The sequence below is a fragment of the Pleuronectes platessa genome, chromosome 7 (assembly GCF_947347685.1).
Source record: "Pleuronectes platessa chromosome 7, fPlePla1.1, whole genome shotgun sequence".
NCBI lineage: Eukaryota > Metazoa > Chordata > Actinopteri > Pleuronectiformes > Pleuronectidae > Pleuronectes > Pleuronectes platessa.
Genome location: NC_070632.1, coordinates 7,452,925 through 7,472,749, shown reverse-complemented (window position 1 = coordinate 7,472,749; position 19,825 = coordinate 7,452,925). Strand labels below are relative to the sequence as shown.

The 19,825-nt window shown below is 44.2% G+C and overlaps 3 protein-coding genes across 6 annotated transcripts; 1 reads left to right on the top strand and 2 right to left on the bottom strand.

The window, feature by feature from the left end:
• Positions 1 to 4,848: 4,848 nt before the first annotated feature.
• Positions 4,849 to 12,817, bottom strand: fnbp4 (formin binding protein 4). Of its 4 annotated transcripts, none has more exons than XM_053426486.1 (17): positions 12,675 to 12,817; positions 11,984 to 12,058; positions 11,172 to 11,305; positions 10,357 to 10,531; positions 9,981 to 10,128; positions 9,770 to 9,869; positions 9,332 to 9,688; positions 9,011 to 9,203; positions 8,677 to 8,870; positions 8,488 to 8,592; positions 8,040 to 8,173; positions 6,865 to 7,034; positions 6,388 to 6,680; positions 6,183 to 6,297; positions 5,776 to 5,975; positions 5,514 to 5,671; positions 4,849 to 5,394 (listed from the first exon to the last, which is right to left on the bottom strand). In XM_053426486.1, the coding sequence occupies exons 1-17, from the start codon at positions 12,685 to 12,687 to the stop codon at positions 5,307 to 5,309; spliced, it is 2,652 nt and encodes an 883-aa protein (XP_053282461.1). In that variant the 5' UTR covers positions 12,688 to 12,817; the 3' UTR covers positions 4,849 to 5,306. The 4 variants fall into 4 exon arrangements, with proteins under 4 accessions (XP_053282461.1, XP_053282458.1, XP_053282459.1 ...); XM_053426483.1 differs by having other exon boundaries at positions 12,555 to 12,772; XM_053426484.1 differs by having other exon boundaries at positions 9,776 to 9,869; positions 12,555 to 12,772.
• LOC128444171 (seipin) lies at positions 12,789 to 15,596 on the top strand. Its single transcript, XM_053426487.1, has one exon. The coding sequence runs from the start codon at positions 13,079 to 13,081 to the stop codon at positions 14,348 to 14,350; it is 1,272 nt and encodes a 423-aa protein (XP_053282462.1). The 5' UTR covers positions 12,789 to 13,078; the 3' UTR covers positions 14,351 to 15,596.
• Positions 15,597 to 18,241: 2,645 nt separating this feature from the next.
• On the bottom strand, positions 18,242 to 19,066 carry lrrc10 (leucine rich repeat containing 10). Its single transcript, XM_053426266.1, has one exon. It carries the CDS (start codon positions 19,064 to 19,066, stop codon positions 18,242 to 18,244), a length of 825 nt encoding a protein of 274 aa, XP_053282241.1.
• Between the last annotated feature and the right edge of the window lie 759 nt (positions 19,067 to 19,825).

Genomic DNA, 19,825 nt, shown 5'->3' with positions numbered 1-19,825 from the left:
ACATATTTCCGATGCACACACAAATACAAAATAAATTCACAAATATATGCATGTAAAAGTATTTGCAATCTTCATCAAATACATATTTGGAGCTTGTTACATTCATATATAAACTGTTGGACCTGCATTTACAAAGTGCTTTTAATTTGTAAACCTCGCTGCATTTGTGTGTGAGACTTTTGAGACTTTTGAGACTCCCCTGACGTGTCTCTGTTTCACGAATGCGTTTTTTCTAAGAGGGGATCGTCTGTAGCCAATCAGATGTCTCACTCCTGTACAGCCAATCACGTGAGTGCCATTACACGACGTCATTAAAACGCGCGCAGGCAGCCTGGAGGTTTTTAGCGCGCCAGCCAATAGACACTGTAGACGCTGATCCCCGGCTCCTCACACACAGAGAACGATGACAACAGAAAAGGGCTGTTGATGACGCGACAGTTTTGCTGAAATAAAGTGACACCCAGCGGGTCAAAATGCTTGTGTTATCGTGTCTTAACGCAGCGGTTCCCCGGTATTGTTTCCAAACTGCGTTGCTAATTCAACAGCTGCAACAGCTTGAAGCTACACGGAGGCAGCTAGCTACCACACACAGTCAGCACGGACACCCGATACTAGCTACTACCAAGTGTTTGCTTCTAACCTGACGGTGTTTGAGAAACAGTGTCATGAGAGCCTTGGGATTAAGTCAGCGGGTTTTAGCGCTGTTCCCACCGCAGTTAGCATGGTGGCTAGCCCGCTAGCCCAGTTATGAAAGTTCGTTATAACCGTATGTGACCGTAAACACATGCTGTAAGTGCTCTAACCAGCCACCGTCAGCCGGACAACGCCGCTGGCTTAACACATTTTTCTAACTACACGTCGAAATGGCGGACAGCCCACGGATAGCACTTGGCTGTGATTGGTCCACTAAAAACATAATTTCCGCCCGGCGTCATTTCCGGACCTCTAACTTCCTGTTTCATTCCCTAAATCACAATAAACCTAAATCACAACTACGACTCTATGATTAATGTGACAAGTGTGTTAAGCCAGCGGCGTTGTCCGGCTGACGGTGGCTGGTTAGAGCACTGTGTGCATTGAAAATGTATTTGTGGATCTTTTTTGCACACGTATTCATTTCTGTGTGCATTTAATCCTTTTGAGACTGTTGTAACACGCTTCTTGTTCGTAACTCTGACACTCCTCTCATCCAGCACTGTATTCTTCACTCCCCTTCCTCATTCAACCTTGATACGCCAACTCATCAGCCAATGAGAGCCTGGCATCCCACAAAACCCTACAGCCATTGGCCTAGTCACGTGCCCCACCCCTACCTGTTCACTGACCCTCGGGACATTTCAATACTTTCTCCTCAGGAGAGACGCTGTCTAAATCGAATGCTTTCACCATGTCGTTGCTCAGTGCCCGTAAAATGTCCGCGATTTAGCCTAACCGAAACCAACTAACTCTACTTCGCACTACGTTACCCATCACCTATGGCACACATATGCAGACCAAACAAGCAACGTATTCCAAGTGTTTTCTTCTGGCCAGTGTCTCGGCCCCATACCACACAACTTGGTAGAAGGAAGCTTCATGGATCAGAGATGAACCTATACGGCTCTATTGAGCCGTATAGTGAATGAATCTGTAGTAAGGCTGTCAGATATATGTAGTAAAGTAGAAAATATTTTCTCTGAAGTGTTTATCAAAAGCAACAAAAAATGACACCGACACACACACGATAATTTGTCCATCGTCTATATCAGCTTAGTTCCAAATGCAAACCATCAGTTGAAGTGGCCTAGTTGGTAAGTGTTCAGTATCTAACAACAGCGACCTGGGTTCGAATCCCACTCGTTCTCATTTTCAAGCTGGCAATATGTTACACTTAAAATTGGCAGGACTTCTTCTATTAATTGCTAAATATCTTACACTATGTTAATTTAAATTAATTAAATATAAAAACAGGAAAAAAAATTATTTAATTTAATTTTAAAAAAAAAAAAGAAAAAAAAAGCTGCGCGCGCAATTCCTGCGCATTGGGCTTCTGCGCAGGATGTGCGCAGTGGCCTTCTGCGCAGAATGTGCGCAGTAGGCTTCTGCGCAGAATGTGCGCAGTGGGCTTCTGCGCAGGATGTGCGCATTGGGCTTCTGCGCAGAATGTGCGCAGTGGGCTTTTTTTCTTTTTCCCCATTTAATTTAATAAAAAAAATATTTATTTAATTTAATTAAAAAAAGATATATTTAATTTAATTAAAAATATATATATATTTAATTTAATTAAAAATATATATATTTAATTTAATTAAACTGTTTCATATTTAATTTTATATTTAAAAAATGTATATTACATTTCATCATCATTCCTCCGCGCTGGTTCAGGGGTAAATGATGCTGGTCTTCACAGGTGACTGACCTACGCAAGCCTGTAGCCGCCACCCCCTCACAGGAGATTATGTGCTTGTGTGTGTGGCTGCGGCGCTTCCTGGTTCTTCCCGGCCCTACGCTGCCGGTGCGAACAGCCAAAGTATTTAACATGGGCGAGGAAAGGAGGCGGAGCGCTTTTCACAGCGCTTCTACCTCCGGTGCGTCCCGGGGTAAGAGGATGATGGTGTGACGTTAATGTATTGTTTTACATTGCATGTGTCACGTCCTGATAAATCAGTCTCCTATGTCGCCTGTACCAGGAGCCGCCCCTGTCACTGGTTATCTTGGCTCGCTGTCTGGTCGGTAACCAGCCGTCCGGACCGCTCCGTGAAGAAGGAGGAGGAGATGTTTCTTTACTTGGAATGCGGCCACTGTATTTCTCGGATATACAGCAGGAGCAACACTCGCATCACCTCTAGGTGCTCCGTCACTTCTCCTAATAAAACACACTTTTAGCGTATTTTCCCACAATACCCTGGTGCACTACGTCACACACTACAAACTTTCCTTAAAGGGGCAGGCCATACCTGCAACACAACAGCTCTCGGTCTCATATACAGATGGCAAGAGAAAGCAGAGACGCAGACTCAGCAACTACATCCGAGATCCGATGCACCTTATTATTATCTGAGGGATTTTTACACACTGTCTGATAAACATTCCGACAGTAAAGGCAAGAGGTAGTGATGGATAAGGTTTTCTTTAACAAGTTAAGTCTTTCATTCTCACTGTACACCTTAAAACTATGAAATGAACTGAAATATGAACTAGTTAAGAATTTAAATGGTGAACTATGAACGTGAACTATTCATGTTTACTTGTATGAACTGAACTTTGAACTTGTTCATGAGAGTAGTGAACTTGCACAACACTGTCCTCATAACACTTGATGAACTGGGACAATTCACACTGTGTTGTGTGGTTTTCCCAAACAGCTTCACAGTCACTGTGTGTGTTACAGGTACCATGTCGCAGCGCTCTCCGCTTGGTGCGGCGCCCTCCTGCTCTGGCTCGGCTGTCCTTCTCCGTGGTTTGGTGTGTCGGTGACTGATTGGCTTTTAATAACGTATCTATAAAGAATGCACATCCACATTAAATTCACAAAATCAAAATGTTCCCTTTTCCAGTTTTCTTATTCCAAAGTTCTTTGTTCAAAGGGTGTTTTTGTTTGTTTTTTGATTACCAAAGGAAGTTTTGTCTACTTTAATGTTCCAAAGGATGTTTTATTTTACTTTTATGTTCCAAAGGATGTAATTTTTTTTACTTTATGTACTTTAGGGTTAGGCTATTAGTCCACAAGATGTTTCTGTCAAAATACACTTTACATTAAAAAGCCACTGAGGCTCCAGTGTAGTTGGGTTTGTACTCAGGCAATTGAAGAAGTCCAGTGTCCACGCTGAACTCACGGTTTGGTAGATTGGTTTCATGTTATTCTCCTCATCCTCTAGTTACTAGAAATGTTTATTTACTAGAGTCTAGTAAATAAACATTTCCCTTCGTGGTGCTTCTCCTCAGTAACACCCCTACTACCATCACTGTGAGTCCTACCCAGTCTATGGTCCTACCTGATCTTCTGCTTAGGGCCCCCTGGTGTCTAAATATATAAATGCAAAAATAGCAAATAATAATAATCACAATATATCAAACTAATGCAACAGCTCCTGCACAAGCTATTAGCATTAGGGCATACACAACTGCCTATACACAACATGCCTTGTGCGGATAAGTTGGTGCAATCGAATCTGTTTCAGCTCCAAGGGAACTCTTTCTTTTGGTGCATGAACAGTGTTGTTAGGAGATTGTGCTGAAAACAGAAGACGGAGATATAAATATATCCTCTGGTTTGATCTTTATTGCAAACAATTTGATTTTATTTGACTTGGTACTTATGGTATTTCATATAAACTGCTACTGTTCTTGAGCTAACTCGAACAGTTCACGCATGAACACAACGGTCAACGTTCAGCACAGACTTCCTCCCGCTTTTCTTCCGTTAGTTTAACTTGACAAAGTCTGTTTTAAAACCCGTTTTAAAGAAGTCGGTCACCAACATACCGATACGTGCTGTAAAAAGCCCTTTTCACCGCTGCTATCGTCATTGAGCTTCATTCTCATCTACCAGCGCAATGTCCGCGACTCCTGCATCGATTCGACACAAATGTCTGAGAGCCACTTACCTCCATCCCGTTTTAATTTCGCCGCTTGACATGATGACGAAAACACTCATCACGATTTAAAACAACTTCCAGCGCGAGAGGAACAATCTGTGGAAGTGCATGATGTCACCAAGCAACAGGCGGCGACACCAACACCGCGGTTGCCATGCCCCGCCCCCCCCACACACAAACCAGGAAGTGCTTAATAAACACGAGTAGCACACATGTACTTACTATGTTTACTTTCAGATTGATTAAGATGTAAACAAATCAAGGCAAGACATTTGGAAAAAAACCGTTTAATAACTTTTTACAAAATATACAAGTTCAGTGACATTCACTTTTCTTCCCCCCCAAAAAACAACAACACAGCTTGACCCATGAGACAGCTTATGTACACAGTTGTAAAAACGCTCAGTAAAATACACAATCCCTCCATTTTAAACTGCGGTGGTCATGTAGTTGGTGGTGAAGTCTTCATAAAGTAACGAACTCAAGACATTTGGCACAAACGTAGCTACAAAAACAACCCCACAAAACAACATGGCCGTGTTAGAGCCTTTAAATGTCTCCCTGTACAAAGATGTACAGTCTCCGTGTGAACAAGAACACAGTGGTAGAAAAAGCCCACTGACCACTGAGCCAAACGTTAACCGGGGGGAGGACGACCTTGTGGGGCCGGTAGGAGTGGATTTGGAAAATACATTTTTTAGACGGGTGGTGTACGACCGAGGCCAGATGTTACGTGCTGTTCAACTTCCGCTTCTTCAGTCGCTGCCGCCAGTTGTCAGGAAGGGCCTCGAAGTTGGCATTCTTTGAAGCTTTTCCTCTGAGGAGATAAAAACAAACAGTTAGTGCAAGACAGAAAAAGGCAGAAGACACTAGAGGTTTAACAGTTTTTCTGAACCCCTTTAAAAGGAGGTGATTGGATATCAAGTGGTAGCATACGTCTGGAGCTGCTGCTTCCTCCAGTCCTCTATGTTCTTTTTGTTCATCTGGTCTCTGTCCTCGTCACTGGAGCTGCTTTTCTCTTCCTCCACCAACTCTTTTTGGATGCTCTGCCATTTCATCACCAGAGAAGGCATTTTGGTCTTACTCTTCTTCGACTGTAGAGCGAGTATATGAAAGGAACGAAAAAAAGGATTACATGAATGCCTTGATTTCACCCCCTTTTAAACATCTTGTGTAAAATATTAACTTTCGTACGAACCTTATCCTTTTTGACCTTCTTGGTCTTGTCAGTGGGCAGATCTTTGGCCGCAGGAGGCTCCAAAGGAGGCTGCGATGGTGGCAGAGTCGGTAGAGGAGGTAAGGCTGGGGCTGGTGGGAGCGGAGGTTCACAAGGAGCCATGGGGGCAGCGACTGCGACAGCCGACATGCCCCAGTAGGCAGTTGCTGACATAATAGGAGCTGCAGACAAAAGTAAAGCTACGGTTCAATTTCATTTGATTTATAGCTTGTTTGAATTTGTGCTCCTTCCTTAGTGAGCTGGTACACTGCTGTCCATAACCCAGTATACACAGCTGATCCTTATTTAACAGTGGAAGAAGGTTCAGCAGACAATCACATTAGGAACAAAGGTCGTAACAAACTGCAAAAGTAGTGATGTGTGTTTACCTGCAGCGACAACCGGCTGAGTGTAGAGAATGGCACTGCTGCCAATAATGGCTTTATTCAGCTGACCAGCCTTACGTTTCTGACCCTTCACCAAGGGGCCCGGTGACTCCACAATCTGTAAAATGCAATAAAGGTTTAACGCTTCTGCCCTCTCTTGATTAACACATGTCAAATTGTCATGTACAGTAAACTATATTATACACACCTTCATGCTAGCAGCGCCTGGAGGTAAAGGAGGCCTCCCACTGCCGTCCTCCTCAGTTCCAGGAGCTGGAGGCTCTCCGTCATTGTCATCATCCATCTCCATCTCCACCTCCATGATGTCCCCATCACTGTCAGGCGGAGGAGGCGGTGGAGGAGGCGAGCCTGGCGGGAGAGGCGGAGGCGGGGGATAGTTGGAAGGTGGAGGCGGGGGGCTGTCGGGAGGCGGAGGTTGGGATGGGGACCAGAATGCACTGGGCTGAGGGGGGGCTGGCGGGGCAACAGCAAAAGTAGATCCTGTAAAAACAAAAAACAAGCATGGGGTGTTAGTGAGGGACAGTAAATTGTTGAATTAGTTTTCCTTTAGTAAATCAAGTTAATGAATATCATCTATGAAAAGGTTAAATAGGAGAAACATGAATATTTTAGAAATTTTCCTTTTAAAAGTAACTTAAGACAAAAACAAAAGTCGGAGACTGACCTGGGATCCCACCAGTAGGTGCACACACTGTTATCGTATCTCCTTGGCTCGAAGTCTGTGTCTCCGCTCCTTCGCTGCCTTTCAGCTCCTCTTCCTTGTCCTCCTCTGAAGGGAAATCCCACTGGGAGGTACCGGTCCGGTCCTTCACATAGAAATACCGCCTGTGTTCTCTAAAGAGTGGGACAACAGAGATAGAAGGCAATAGTCTCAACAACTGGTCTAGCAACTGGCTTGATTGGCATGATACCCTGGCAGAGTGGGGCAAGGGAATGGACACTATTGCCACAGTGACGGGCAGGGGTGTTGGCAAGAACAGCCTCTTTAAGCTGTCTAGAGGAAGGGGCCCAATTAGAGTGTGGTTATGGATGTGGACAGGGAACCCACCTTGCTCTCAAAGATAAATAAAGCAAAATAAATCATCTCTAGGGTCCCGAGAGTAGCATTCAGCAGCTCACACCATGGTTGTCACACACTTTTTTTTTTTTTTTGACAACTAACCCAGACACAGGTAGACGCCAGGGAAAAAGCATCATCCTTATCATCATAATCATCAACAACTTCATCATCAACATCATCGTCATCATCATCAACATCATCATCGTCATCATCAACCACCATATTTCAGAAAATTACAAGCACACAATCAATGCATTTCACATTAGAAAGCAGAAAATTAAAAAACAGTAAAACATGAAATAGAGTTGGTCTGACCTGCTGGATTCCCGTCATTGCTCCATCTTCACCTTTTAACTGATGCGTGACACTCGGCGCTTCCTGGGCGTCACTCTGTCTGCATTGCATTCTGGTTGTTGTAGTCCTGTAAAGTTCAAAGCTCCCCCACGCAAACAAACCTTCCTACCGTACCCGCCACCCCACCCGTATCAGTCTGTTATGGGACAGGGAGTCCTGTCTGTGGTTGGTACATTTTACAGGAGGCAGGCTGGCCCAGAGTGGATGCTCCCTTATCAGTGCGTGCAAGGCAGAGGGCCAGGACTGCATCACATAAACCTGAAGAGTCTGTTTCTGGTAAGTATCTTAATCCACTCGAACTGGTTAAGCTTCTCCCCAAGTCATGTTACACAGTCTGTGACTCAGCAGTGAAGGGGGTGTAGTCACACGGTAAGATTTTTGGGAGACGAAGGAGTTTAGAGATGTGAAAGGTAAGGAGCGCGTACCTGTCCCAGTGGCAGGACCAGCCTTTAGGGGCGGCGTTAAGTTCGTAAAATTTTATGTGTTCAGCAGCTTCCTGAAGCCTGCGGCGAAGATAGACTCCATTCAGAGCGCCCTCCCTCCAGTCAGCAATTCGTGTCTGGAAGAAAAAGGACAAAGGAAAGAGACCGGAGTGAGATAAAATTCCAGAGAGCAGAGGTAAAGGAACAAAGAGATGGAAAGACAGAGGAGCAAAAAGATAGATGAAACACAGAAAGCTAATTACAGTAAGTTTCCAGAATGACAGATTGTGATGGATTATTATGAGAATATTAAATATTTAATGCCACCACGTGGCTTTGTGCAATAATTACATGAAATAGAATTATGCAATAAATATTTTACACGTCGCACTGGTACAGCTAAAACTGAAAACTAGGGTTGTACTGCTTTGTTACTCAGCTGTCCGCTCACCTCTGTTTGTAGAAGAAGCAACTGGAAGTTAGAGATTGCTTTTTTGTTTATCCCCAGGAACTCCATCTTGCTGGTTAAGGTGTTTGCCAGCTCTCCAATCTGAAACTGTATATTTCCGCATAAAAATAATGTATTAAAATAGATTGTAACAATTATTACGTTTAGTGATAGTAACAAGATTGTGGTTACCTTGAGCTCAGGCGTTTCCACTTTGAGCTCAGGGGTTTCTGATTCTTCTTTTACCGGAGCTTTTGAAACCGCTTTGTCTTCAGAATCATCGCTTTCCTTTTTTTCTTCTTCTTCGTCTTCTTCTCCCTCTTCTTCGTCTTCCTCCTCCTCTTCTTCCTCTTCTTCTGCAACATTCTCAAGGACTTTAGGAAGTGCTATAGGACACAACAGAGGAAAACAGATCAGAAGGAATTTTGGGATGAGCAAATTAACAGGTAGGATTTCATATGTTGTTTACACACCCTTGTCGTGAATGGCACCCTTTACAAGCACATGTGTACATATTTGAACTCACTGGTGTCTGTGTTGTCCTGCTGGTCTGAACCTCTGCTGTTAGAATCAGGGCTGGAAGCAGAGGGGAAGGCAGTCTTCCACCGGTTTTTCTTTGGAGGAATACCACGAGTTCCAGAGGCATCTTGGCTCGTCTCAGAACAGGGACTGGAAGCCTCGGTGCTCCCATCGCCATCCTCCAGTGCCCGCAGCTCAGCCTAGAAGTCAGAGGTTCGAGTCAGTTTACAACTTGTTCATATTGACGTTAAAATTTAACACGAATGTCCGAATCTCACTGCTGTGCACTAAAAGAGGACTTCTCCCTGAAAAGGCATTAATTCCAAACCTTTTTCCTCTCCAGAGCCAGTTCCAGATCCATTGTGTCTTCCTCTGTCTCCTCCTCAGCATCAGAATTGTCTCTCGACTGCTTCTTGGCACAAGTGTCTTTATGGGGAGTGGGAACAGAGTCCGATTCGCACGGGGGGATAGCTGGGGATCCTGCTGGACGTACACCCTCTCCATCAGAATCCACACTGTTCTCTGTGTCATCTAAACCTTTAATCAGTCTTTTTCTCCATTTCTCTTCTGCTTCTTTTACTTCAGAGGGGATCAGTGGACCAAGCAGAGACGCAGCTACTCCATGACGCTCCTCCTCTTGACTTGTGAGTCCTACAACACTCTCGATTACCTCCTTTGGTACAACCTTGAGTCAAAAATTAAAATCAAAATTAAACACAGCAAAATCCTGGTGATTCATATTTGTGTGGACATGAATGAAACTTGCCTTCACCTTGTTTTCTTTCGGCGCTGTCGGGACTGCAGCAGATGCAGATTTCTCTTTCTCTGTATAATAAGCTCCATGGGCGGTACCATTGCCATTAACACTAGAGATAAAAAGAAATATACAAAACACACAATTTAATTTCTGTACAGGTGAGAAAATAAATAGAACTGTGCTTCAGATAATGTTGGTATCAGTCATTGGTGAATCCTACCTGTTGGCACGCTGTCCCAGGCTTTGCACCTGATCAGCGAGATTGTGTGGTAGCTCCCAGGAAACCTCATTGGACACAGTGTTCCAGTAGTAATAGCAACCAGGGTTCTCTTCCCACACCTCCTGCCAGTCTCCCATCTCCACACCCACTGCAAAAAAATGACATAAATGAGGTGCTACGAAATGACAGCATATTTTGCACAATATCTCTATACCCTGAAAATTCTGCAATATACTAAAAGGGTAGCTGGCAAAAATTTGTTTCCTTATTTTATGAACAGTTATTACTATTCAATTGCTTGTTTATGTATTTCAAAACAGGAAATTTGACAACACATAATTGCTCACTCGATTTAAAAACGAATAGAGACATTTACCTCCAGCTAGTGAATACTGAGTATTGTACTCAAAAGCTGTGCTTTGTTGATTCTGTCCATCACCGGCAGAGGGCCGCTGAGCATCAGCCTCGGGTTTGGGAGGGATGTTAGTCGGGACTGAAGGATGAGATGCTGCCTCCTCTGAACTTGGCTGAGTGGTGATTGCATCAATTTCCTGTGGTGAAAAAAACACAAAAAAGGAAAGTTTTGAGTCCCAAGAATGAAAAACACTTTCCTAATCCTTAGTCTTTACATAAATACTGTGATTTATTCATGAGTAAGTTATCAAGAGAAAATCAATTATAAGTCAGAAAAGCCAAAGCCTGCATCTACGTTGTACTAAAAACTGCTACTCGCATATGATTCAATATTAATAAGGCCCACAGATCTCCAGTTTCTCATCTTGAACACTTTGTAGAATAGTCTTATTGTCATAAAATGTTGCCCTCAAACCGGTGTTCGATGGAAAAATAAAGTCAATTAATTATACATTTGCTTCATTGTGTTTTTTAGACTGAACTACTTTGACTGCTACTATTTAATTTCAATCACTTATAACTGAATCCTGATAAAAAGGTAAATATCAGTGGCAACTGCATATAAGAGAACTGGGTTGGAGAGATGTTTCTTCCTACAGTGAGACATACAAACAAATGCAGTAGCTTACAGCCTAAACTTGCAATCTCAAATATTCTATAATTACTTTAAACACTGTCCTAACTATACTGTGAGGATTGTTCTGAAACGATAACATGAGATCAACATAAACACTGTTTCAAAACAAGGGAATCAGATACATAACAGTATATACTCACAGCCATGAAATTGGCCAGTGTACTGTCGATGTCAGCTGACTGGTTGTGTTGAGAATTTGCAGTTAAGCGTAGAGAGTCTCCTGCATCGTCGTCATCATCACTGTCCTCGTAGGTTCCGAGCAGGGACAAGCCCTCTACAGGTGGACACAAAACAAGTCAGTTCAACTATTCCTATTAGGACTAAGCATTGACATCCACTCTTTGAGGTCCAACAGTCTGAACAAAACATGATCCATAATCACTTAATGCCTAAACCTAGACTTAGCCTAATATTTTTGAATCATTAAAACTTGGCTTTGGTCATTATCACGGCTTCTGGTCATCACAAGGTCAGTGTTTAAGGTAAGGTAAGAAAAAGAAGTAAACAAACATTGTTTTCCCAGCTATCCTAACTTTACAGCCTTATTAAATCCGTATCCCAAACCTTAACCTATCCAAGCTTAAAGGGATAATTCAAATTTGACTGAAAACTACATCATTTCCAAAATGTCTGCTGTTATGTTAGGAGGTGGATAACAGAGGTCATTTGGGGGGAAAACATGGTCTAAATGTCAGCGTTTCAAGTCAAATTGGTCCTGTCAGGGTTTACGCACACTTGGAGGACACCACATGGAGGCACGTTGTTTTTGTTAGTTTTTTGGGGGGTGAACTATCCCTTTAACCCGGTTCACATGTGACCCCAAACCCTAACAAGGACCCCAGAGATTACGGTTCTCTAATTTGGAACCTGTGAGACAATGTCAGTGTTGATACTGGAAAACATGCAAACACACAAAATAAAACGAGTACACACACACACACACACACTTTACCTGTGGCCTTCACTACAGGCAGCTTCATGATTGTGCGGTTCTTCGTGAATCTGTGTCCGTCGCCGTCCTGCTCATCTGCGAAGCACAACAGCCACAACATTCACGCGGATCTTCCACAGTAAACCTGCACAGAGCCGCCTGGTCGCTCCGCTACACGCACCCACATCCTGGCTAACTGCTAGCAACTTCCATGAACCACCCGCACGCTCCTCACATTCCTTCATGCAGACAATAACACGCCTCGGTGTTTAATCGTCACGTAGTTTAATTGGGTTTGAGTTAATTCACCCACTCGTTTGCAATAAGCTTGTTTTTGGCCAGCCGTCAAAACATGCTAGCTTGCTACCCGCTAGCTTAGCCAACTAGATGTTAGATGCTACAACTGAATGGAACCAAGATAACGCAGTTCTTACTTGATTTAATGCACTAATACACATTTTAGTTGTAATATATGCATATTAAATATATAAAATATAGTAACTAACCGGACTGCTAGTATTAATCGTCCAGCAAACCTATAGCATTTAGCCGCTAGCTATCCTGAAGCTAACAAAGCTCCGAGATGTTTTACCATCAGATCCCGAGGCTGCTTCCTCCCTCTCCCCGACATTCCCACTGCGTAGCCCGGGTGGTGAAAGCTGAAGGATCGTTCTCCGACTGACCGTTCCACCCGTGAGGCGAGTTTTCTTACCCATCCCTGGCATGAAGGCCTGCTCCCTGCGCTTCGCTGGCGTCGGAGTAGCGGTGGGTTTTTTCGGAGGTGCCACAAAACACAAGAGAGCATCGACTTCCGGGTCACGGTGTCTACCGGAGGAAGAAGCAGAAGAAGAAGAAGGAGGAGGAGGAACACGGTGTTTTGTTTTCGTTGCAGCGGCTCAATGGTGACAGCAGCTTTAAGTTGTTAACGAGCTTACAACCCCTCCGTCCGCACAAGAGGAGCTGACGACGACACTAAACAACCCGGGGATAGATTGTGTCTTTAATGTTTAGCGAGCTCGGGGATCGAAGCCAACCCTGGAGTGTGCCGCTGAATACACATGACATGGAGGAGTGAGGAGAAGCAATTCGCCACACGCTCCCTGGGACAACCCACTCATGTATGAACATAAAGACCCACCTCAGGGGCAGCAGTCAGCGGGAGTCGGCGGAGGGACAAGCGGCCAAACCGGGAGCAGAAGCAGGCCTGTGTCTTCCGTACCAAACTCGATGGGGGCGACGATGGGACCCGCGCTGAGCTGGCTTCACGATGTGGGGGTTGGGACTCTCCTCAAGGCCCGGAGGACTCTGTTCCAGGCGGCCATCCTGTTCTGCGTCATGGGTCTGCTGCTCTGGGTGTCCATCTTCCTCTACGGGAGCTTCTACTACTCCTACATGCCCACCGTGAGCTTCTCCACCCCGGTGCACTTCAGCTACTCCTCGGGTTGTGACGCCTCGAGGCCAGGGCTCTGCTCGTTCCCCATGGCCAACATCTCCTTCATGAAGAACAACAAGGACCAGGTGATGGCGTTCGGACAGCCTTACAGGGTGTCCTTGGAGCTGGAGATGCCCGAGTCTCCAGTGAATGAGCATCTGGGGATGTTCATGGTCCGGATGTCTTCCTATGCCAAGAGTGGGCAGACGGTCGCTTCGGTGGGGAGATCTACGATGCTGCATTACCGCTCCAGCCTGCTGCAGACCCTGAGTACTCTCCTCTACGCGCCCTTACTCGTGACCGGGATGGCTGAGCAGAAGCAGCTCATAGAAGTGGAACTCTACTCTGACTACAAAACCAACGCCAATCAACCCACTGTGGGTGCCATCATCGAGGTCCACTCCACACAGGTGCAGATCTACTCCTCTCAGCTCCGGATCCATGCCTACTTCACCGGCATACGTTACCTCCTCTACAACTTCCCCCTGACGTCTGCAGTCGTCGGCGTGGCCTCCAACTTTGCCTTCCTCAGTGTCATCGTGCTCTTCAGCTATCTGCAGTTCATATGGGGGGGGCTCTGGCCTCCAGACCAGGTGAGGGTCCGGGTGATGATTGGAGACAACACCCGCATCACGCAGAGGAGAGAGGAGGCCCGAAAGCGCATGGATCGAGAAAACTCTAACAAGGAACTTAACGCTCCTAAGGTGATCGGTGCTGTGACTGACCCGTCTGATTTCCAGGGAACTGACACGGTAGCAGAGGAGCCGTCAAAGAAGGCCTCGTTGATCCCAGAGGCCTGTGAGGCTGATGCGCCTGATACCAAGGAAGAAGGGTCTCATGACTCTGAGGGGCCCGATGAGAAAGAAGACTTGGGCGCGCCGGGTGGATTCCCGCTGCCTGAGCCACAGATTGAGACAACACTCCGTCAAAGACCTGGACCCTGGATGAGCCTGTGAATCATGTACTGCACAAAGCGAGAGTACCTACAGTATGTTCTTAATGCCGAATAATGTCCCGTCACTCTTCAGAAGATGGGAAGTTGTTTGGCAGATGCTACTGATAGATCTCCTGTTACAGTTCGCACAAGAACAGATGCATGATAATATATTACCTGTGACAACTAACGTTTATTGCCTTGTCTTAAAAAATAAAGTTTACCTCATTGTAACTTAGACCTCTGCTAATGTATTTCGGCTTATTGTCTTCTGAGTGGACAGACTGTCCTAAACCGCATTATACAACAGTGTTATGTTTGTGTTTAGGGTGTGTCCGTAGCATGAGGAGCTACATTCCAAAGCAGTCTTGTCCAACGGTGTTGTCAGCAGTAATCCTGTGATTCATTTTAAGTCTGTTGAACCTGCTTATGCTTTATTTGTTTCGCTTAGCCAAAAATATGGGACGCACAGATTCTGACAATCCTCCCTTGACGTTGGAAAGTTTCCCTCTTGGTTGCTGATTCCAATGTCGCCGCTGTGAACTTTCAGCTACATTTTTTAAACTAGAAATTTGACCATCCAGAACTTCACACCCTTTTAGAGGAAACCCACGAACATGCCTCGTGATGGTTTCTTTCTCAGAGACTCTTTCAGACCAATTCGATTTGGAAAATTGGCCCCAAAAAAGTTCCTTTGTTTTCAGAGAACCTTCTAGGAACACTCACAAATGTCCCAGCCTGAGGGATACAAGGAATGTGTCTGTATGTACTCATCATACTAATAGAGTTGTTCTGTCTTGGTTTTCTCTGCCGTGACAGATGAAGTTAACGCTTAATTGCTTTAACAGAGTTGCTTTTCATTCCAACTGATCTATGTGTTCTGGGGGTCAGGGTCACACAGTGCTACACCGTTACAGTGGAGTCTGTACTCTGCAGTTACATGTTGTAAGAACATGGTATTTATTGTGTTCTCATTACGTCATAGAACCAACAATTTTAAATGGTTCTTCTAAGAAAGAGAAGTTTGTGAATGGGTCTGTTGATTGAAGATTGATGACCGTACAGTGTGAGAAGGTTAAGTGAAGGGACTGTTGTTCGACTTGTGTCGATGTAGAAGTTAGTATCAAAGATATTGATATGAAGCACTTATCACTTGTTCATCTTGTTTTTCTGTTCTTCAGAATATTCTGCTCAATTCCTCTGATGTTACATGAGTCTGTTATTTATGCACTGATACTAAATTAAACAAGTAAACATGCAGCGCTGCACATCTTCTTCTGTCTTGTCTTTATTTACGATTTGCTTCTGGGGCATAACTCTCTTAAGTGATGTTTACAGCAAAGTGATATTTGTGTCAAATCTTTAAATTTTTTATTATAACAACATTATATATTATCAGTCAGCATGCCACAGTGCAAAACCACTTCTGCATCCACATCCACTCTGCCACTACAAACCCACTCGTCTTTATCGCCTGATTATCAGTCCATCCCTCAGGTTACTCTGTTGTTTGCCTGCTGCTATTTCTGGTCACAGATCAGTTGTAGCTTGACAGTATAAGACCAGTGGTACCACAGCTTATTTCGCTGGAGCTGCTTCATGTCGAGGGACTGAAGGTGAGCCCTCTACCGAGGCATCCTTTGGTCAGAACACCTTGGATAGGTTTCGGCCCTTGTCCTACCCAGTCCCTGTGTGAATCCTGGGGTCCTCAAGGAGCTCCTGTAATTGATGACACTCCATGACCTGTCATTCACCCATGTTACATGTGTGTATGAATGGGATTAAGGGGGGTGGAGGCTGTTAAATGAAGCTAGGTGATCATATACGATGCGTGTACTGTATATATATGAGATATATCTATATATTCCACACTATTTCCATTTAAGAATGACAGAGGCCACTGTCTCTGAGTTCTGCACCAGCTCCTTCAAGTAGTTTATCTTTGACATAGAGAATGTAACAGAAATACGCCTTTATACACTGAACCTGGGAAATAACTCCAACAAACAGTGAAATTGTCCTAAAGCCTGTATGAGCCTAAGTGTTAGCTGAGAATACACTACTTCAGTTTGTGCAACTAATTTAAAATAATTATATTTCCAGTAAAGTAGTTGGTATGCAGCCAATTTAATTCCATCTTTTTTTCCAGTATTGTTGAAAAGGATTCAAAATGATAAATTGTGCCTTGACATTTAATCTTGTTTACAGAACATTTTCCTGGTACATTGCGGCATTAGAAAGCTGCCTTTATGATCTGTCTCTAACCAGAGCCGTGTGGCAATGATATTAGGGCCCAGGAGCAGCCTTTATTCAAAGCCACAGCCCCAATCTGTCAGATGAATTATGCATTGGTCTGGATAAGAAGTGCTCTAATTGACTCAAACCATCAATCACGTGTATTAAAAACCTCACATTAAGCCTCAGCAGGTACAGATATTATCTCAGACTCCTTTGGAACAAGAAAAGCTTCTTCTTCGTCTCTGCAGTATAAAATACAAACTTACAAATAAACATTGAGTTTGGTGCAATCTCACTCTTGTTGATTTAATGATTAAATTGTGTATATGCATCAGGGATATCTGAAATTAAGCAACCCATATATGCTCTGCAGCCTCAGCAACAAGTAGCTGCGTATTCCAATTAATGGAAAACTATAAATGCCGGAATTACATTCCCTCAAACATACTCTTTACTATATTTAAATTGCCAAGTTTAGTTATTTTGTACAATAAGAAGAAAATGTAAGAACCTTTGGAACAAAAAAAAACAGTCTAATGTTGTTTCTCCCAACAAGGATTTAACGCTTTCTTCCCTGTATGTTTTTAGTTTATAAGTTTGCATGTAAGCAAGTTTACGCAAAACCAACTGGACGGATTTCCATGAAACTTGGTGGACGGGAGAAGCAGGTCACAGAAGAGCTCATTAGGTTTTGGTGCAGATCTAGCGATACAGGTGGAGAAAACAAAGGGAGAGATGCAGACGACTGAGCCGGAGCAAGGGAGAAAAACAGAGGAGTGAGACGGAGAAAGGGAGAGAAACAGAGGAGTGAGACGGAGAAAATTAAAGAAACAGGAGGGAGACGGAGAAAAGGAGAGAAACAGACGAAAAAAGCGGATGACTGGGATATAAGAGGGGAAGAAAGGGTTTCTAAAACTGTTCATTTGTTAAGATGTGAAACAGAAAAATTGAAATCATAGCTTTTGCTCCCTTTATTTGTCTGAAGTGAAGCCCTTTATTTGAACATGCACAATTTTCACATTTTATTTATTTTCTCTTATTTTGAAATGCAGCCCTACTTTTATCTAGTTAATGAGAGAACATTATACATATCTGCAATCCTACATATATGTTCAGTACTACGTTACGTGACAATAAATATTGTCAAAAAGTTTTTGAATCTTACTGAATTAATTTGATTTGACAGTCTGTTAGTGAGTACATGCAGATATATATAAATATATATCACACTAAATAGTGAGACATTATGATCTTCCGGACCTTTGCTTGAAGAAATTGTCTCTAACTGGACCTCTTTAAATTTTAGTTGAATACCCCGATCTAGATGATCTAGACTGCTTTCAAATTACAATGTCACTGCTGGTTACACCAATTACATGAAGGTATTTACCGATATATAAATTCCAATAAAAGACATTTCACATGTATCAGTAACCAAACATATTGATATGTTTTTATTTCAAAGTTCAAGTGTCGCTGTTCACACAGGCCTCGTTTTTAGACTACTTATCAATCAGTGTCTCACATTAAAACACATATGACTCACTTTGCCATATATGGACCACAGACCATCAGCCTGATGTACAACACACCTCTATGCTCTAAGTGCTCCACTTGAATGCCATCCTGTGCTGACAGCCGCGACCAAGGCTGAAGGTCATTTTGTTCCTTGACCCTAAATGTTGTGCTCCTCCTCCGGTTGTAGCTCCACAACCGCGGCTGTGTTCTCACTGGCTGCCTTTGACACTTCTTCGTCCTGCGCCTCATTTGCGCAATCAGCCCAGCGCCCCACCCGCCTCACTCCCTCGCCTACCACTGGGGCGTTAGCACAGGGGTTGTGGTCGTAAATGACAAGTTTCAACCCCTGCATGTGAGACAGGGCTGGGAAGCGGCGTATTTTGTTCCGATCAACATCAATGACCGCTAGAAAGTGCATTTCCAGCAACACTGACGGGAACTCTGTCAGCTGGTTCCCAGCAAGCCAGATGCTTCTTAGCTCTTCCAGTCGTCCAAGTTCTTGTGGTAAACTCTTTATCTGGTTATACCCGAGGTGCAGGGTCTTGAGATTAGAAAGCTCACAAACCACCTCAGGAAAAACAGTGAAACAGTTAGTCTCCAGCCACAGAGTATTGAGTTCCTTGAGCACTCTCAGTTCACTGGGGAGGTAGTAAAGCCTGTTGTTACCTAGGTAAAGGATGCTGAGCTGAGGCAGTTTGCAGACAGCTGCTGGCAGCTCTTCGAAGCAGTTAAAGTCGAGGGCCAGCAGCTGCAGCTTCCTCAGCCCCTGCATATCATCAGGTAAAGTGCTGAGGTTGTTGTCGCTCAGGTAGAGCTTCACCAGCTCACCAAAGACACACGCAGCAAGAGGCAGGCGACGCAGCTGCCGGCTGCTCAGGTCCAGGGTCCGATCGAGAGGCATCTCTTTCAGGTCCCCCACTAAGAAGCGTTGACAGCGCTCTGACGGAATCAAGGCGATGACACCTCGCATGACGTTACCCATCTTCCAAATGGTCTCTGACACACCCCTGGTCCTTCACACCCCAATAGTGCCAGGCAAGGGTTGCACTTACGCAGACTTTTGGCATCTTTTAGAGAATTTCATGTCGTCCAAATAATCCTCCTCCACTCTGGAGTTACTCATCTTAAAAATGAAAAACCAAAGTTAATAACAATTTAATACATCTTTGTGAAAATGTAGCTGTACGGAGCCGTAATTACATGATTATGATGCCGAATTGCAATCTCTCATGTGATAAAAGCCACAACGGTGAGCAGTTTAAGACAGTATCATCATTAGTCATCAAGAAGGAAACAGATGACATAATGAGCATGAAGGCGATCATTATACGTTTGAAGATAACACTTACTTTCCAGTGTTGTCCTGCTGTTTTCCACGACTCTCAGCATCTCCAATAGAAAGCCATTTGTTTACGCAAATTAATGGGCTGAAAACCGATTGTACTCCCTGGACAGTTATTCCCCAGCGCACTCCTCTTGCTATCTCCTCGTGGCTCTGAGCTTTGCCCTGACTTTCATGGCGATGGCAACCACTGGCTGCGCTCTCCTCCCCATTTGTGCCTAATGACCCCCCCCCCCTTCTTCTTCTCCAAGATGACAGAGGTGGTGGAGCGAGAGAGAGACAGGGAGGAGCAGGGTGCCAGGGATAAGCTCGAGAAGTGCTCTGTGATTAAAGAGCAGCAAAGGTCATTTACATTCTTTTTTAATCGGCCCGGAAGCTGTCCTGGATCTGTGCCACCGG